The 1,595-nt window shown below is 50.4% G+C and overlaps 1 protein-coding gene across 1 annotated transcript; it reads right to left on the bottom strand.

Annotated features, from left to right (window-relative positions):
- Window positions 1–234: 234 nt before the first annotated feature.
- LOC109167836 (uncharacterized mitochondrial protein AtMg00810-like) lies at window positions 235–687 on the bottom strand. The gene has a single exon (XM_019316906.1). It carries the CDS (start codon window positions 685–687, stop codon window positions 235–237), a length of 453 nt encoding a protein of 150 aa, XP_019172451.1.
- Between the last annotated feature and the right edge of the window lie 908 nt (window positions 688–1,595).

Raw genomic sequence — 1,595 nt, 5'->3', positions numbered from 1 at the left:
GGTTTGGTGAAGATGTCGGCAAGCTGGTCCTTCGTGGACACGAAGTTGACTAAGAACTCTCCCGTCGAGACCTTATCCTTCACAAAATGGTAGTCAATCTCGACATGCTTGGTCCTGGCATGAAACACATGGTTGGCACACATGTAAGTAGCCCCTAAGTTGTCGCACCATAACGTCGCAGGGTTACCCGAGTGTAGTCCAAGTTCCCGAAGAAGTGACATAACCCAAGTGACTTCAGCGGCGACATCGGCCAGGCCCTTGTATTCCCTCAGTAAACGACCTAGCCACAGTCCGTTGCTTGCGAGAAACCCAAGAAACGAGGTTGGAGCCAAGAAAGACCGCATACCCACTGGTCGACTTCCTATCCACAAGACACCCGGCCCAGTTAGAATCCGAATAGGCATGGACATCAGAGGAAGACGATGTAGACAGCCGCAAGCCGTATGTGAGAGTACCCTTCACATAACGGAGAACTCGCTTGAGCATGGCCCAGTGCTCATCAGTGGGAGTGTGCATGAACTGGCAGAGCCTGTTGACAGCGTAGGAGAGATCAAGGCGAGTGATAGTGAGATACTGTAGCGCCCCAGCCAACCGACGATACTGAGTGGGATTCTCATACGAATCCGTAGTCGGTGACGCGGCCTTTGTTACTGCCGCTGGAGTGGATAGAGACTTGCAATCCGACATACTAGCGCGGGTAAGAATATCATCCATGTAACGGCGTTGAGAAAGTAATATGCCACCATCGAGCGGGAGAGTCTCGATACCGAGGAAGAACGTAGGGGCTCCCAAGTCTCAAATTTTGAAAGTAGACGAGAGGCGGCGGAGTAGTTCGTTGAGGAGATTTGAGTCATTGCCCATCATGATAATGTTGTCTACATACACCAGGAGATAGATACGTGAGTTATTTAACGTGTAATAAAATAGAGACACATCAGTTTTAGAGGCCACAAAACCCGTTGCCAGGAGATAGTCATGGAGCCGATTAAACCAGGCTCGTGGGGCTTGTTTGAGTCCATACAAGGACCGCTGGAGATGACATACATAATCAAGATGTACTGGATCTTCATAACCGGGAGGCTGACGCATATACACGGTTTCTGTAAGATGGTTATTTAAGAACGTATTATGAACATCAAGCTAACACAGAGTCCACCCACGGGACACGGCAAAAGAGAGCAAGATGCGGACCGTTGTCGGTTTGACAACCGGACTAAACGTCTCAAAGAAGTCCTCGCCTGCTACTTGATTGAACCCTTTGGCAACTAAGCTTGCCTTGTGACGTTCAATCGTACCATCAGCCTTCCGTTTAGTACGGTATACCCATTTACACCCAACCACATTCATACCAGGTTTAGCTGGAGTGAGACACCAGGTATTGTTATGCAGGAGTGCGTTGAACTCCTGGTCCATGGCATCCCGCCATTGAGGATGACCAACCGCCTGACTGTAACACGTTGGATCTACGGAGGCCGTGAGGGCATGAAAGGGCTCATCCGTTCCCCGTGTTATATGACGGAGGCGCATAACATGTCCCCGTTCTTAAGGTTGTACCCGGACCCGTTTCCGAGCCCGGGGTCCATGACACGGAACTG

This window comes from Ipomoea nil, unplaced genomic scaffold (genome assembly GCF_001879475.1).
Source record: "Ipomoea nil cultivar Tokyo-kokei standard unplaced genomic scaffold, Asagao_1.1 scaffold3170, whole genome shotgun sequence".
NCBI lineage: Eukaryota > Viridiplantae > Streptophyta > Magnoliopsida > Solanales > Convolvulaceae > Ipomoea > Ipomoea nil.
The sequence above is the reverse complement of the archived record's forward strand: the minus strand, read 5'-3'. Positions and strand labels throughout refer to the sequence as shown.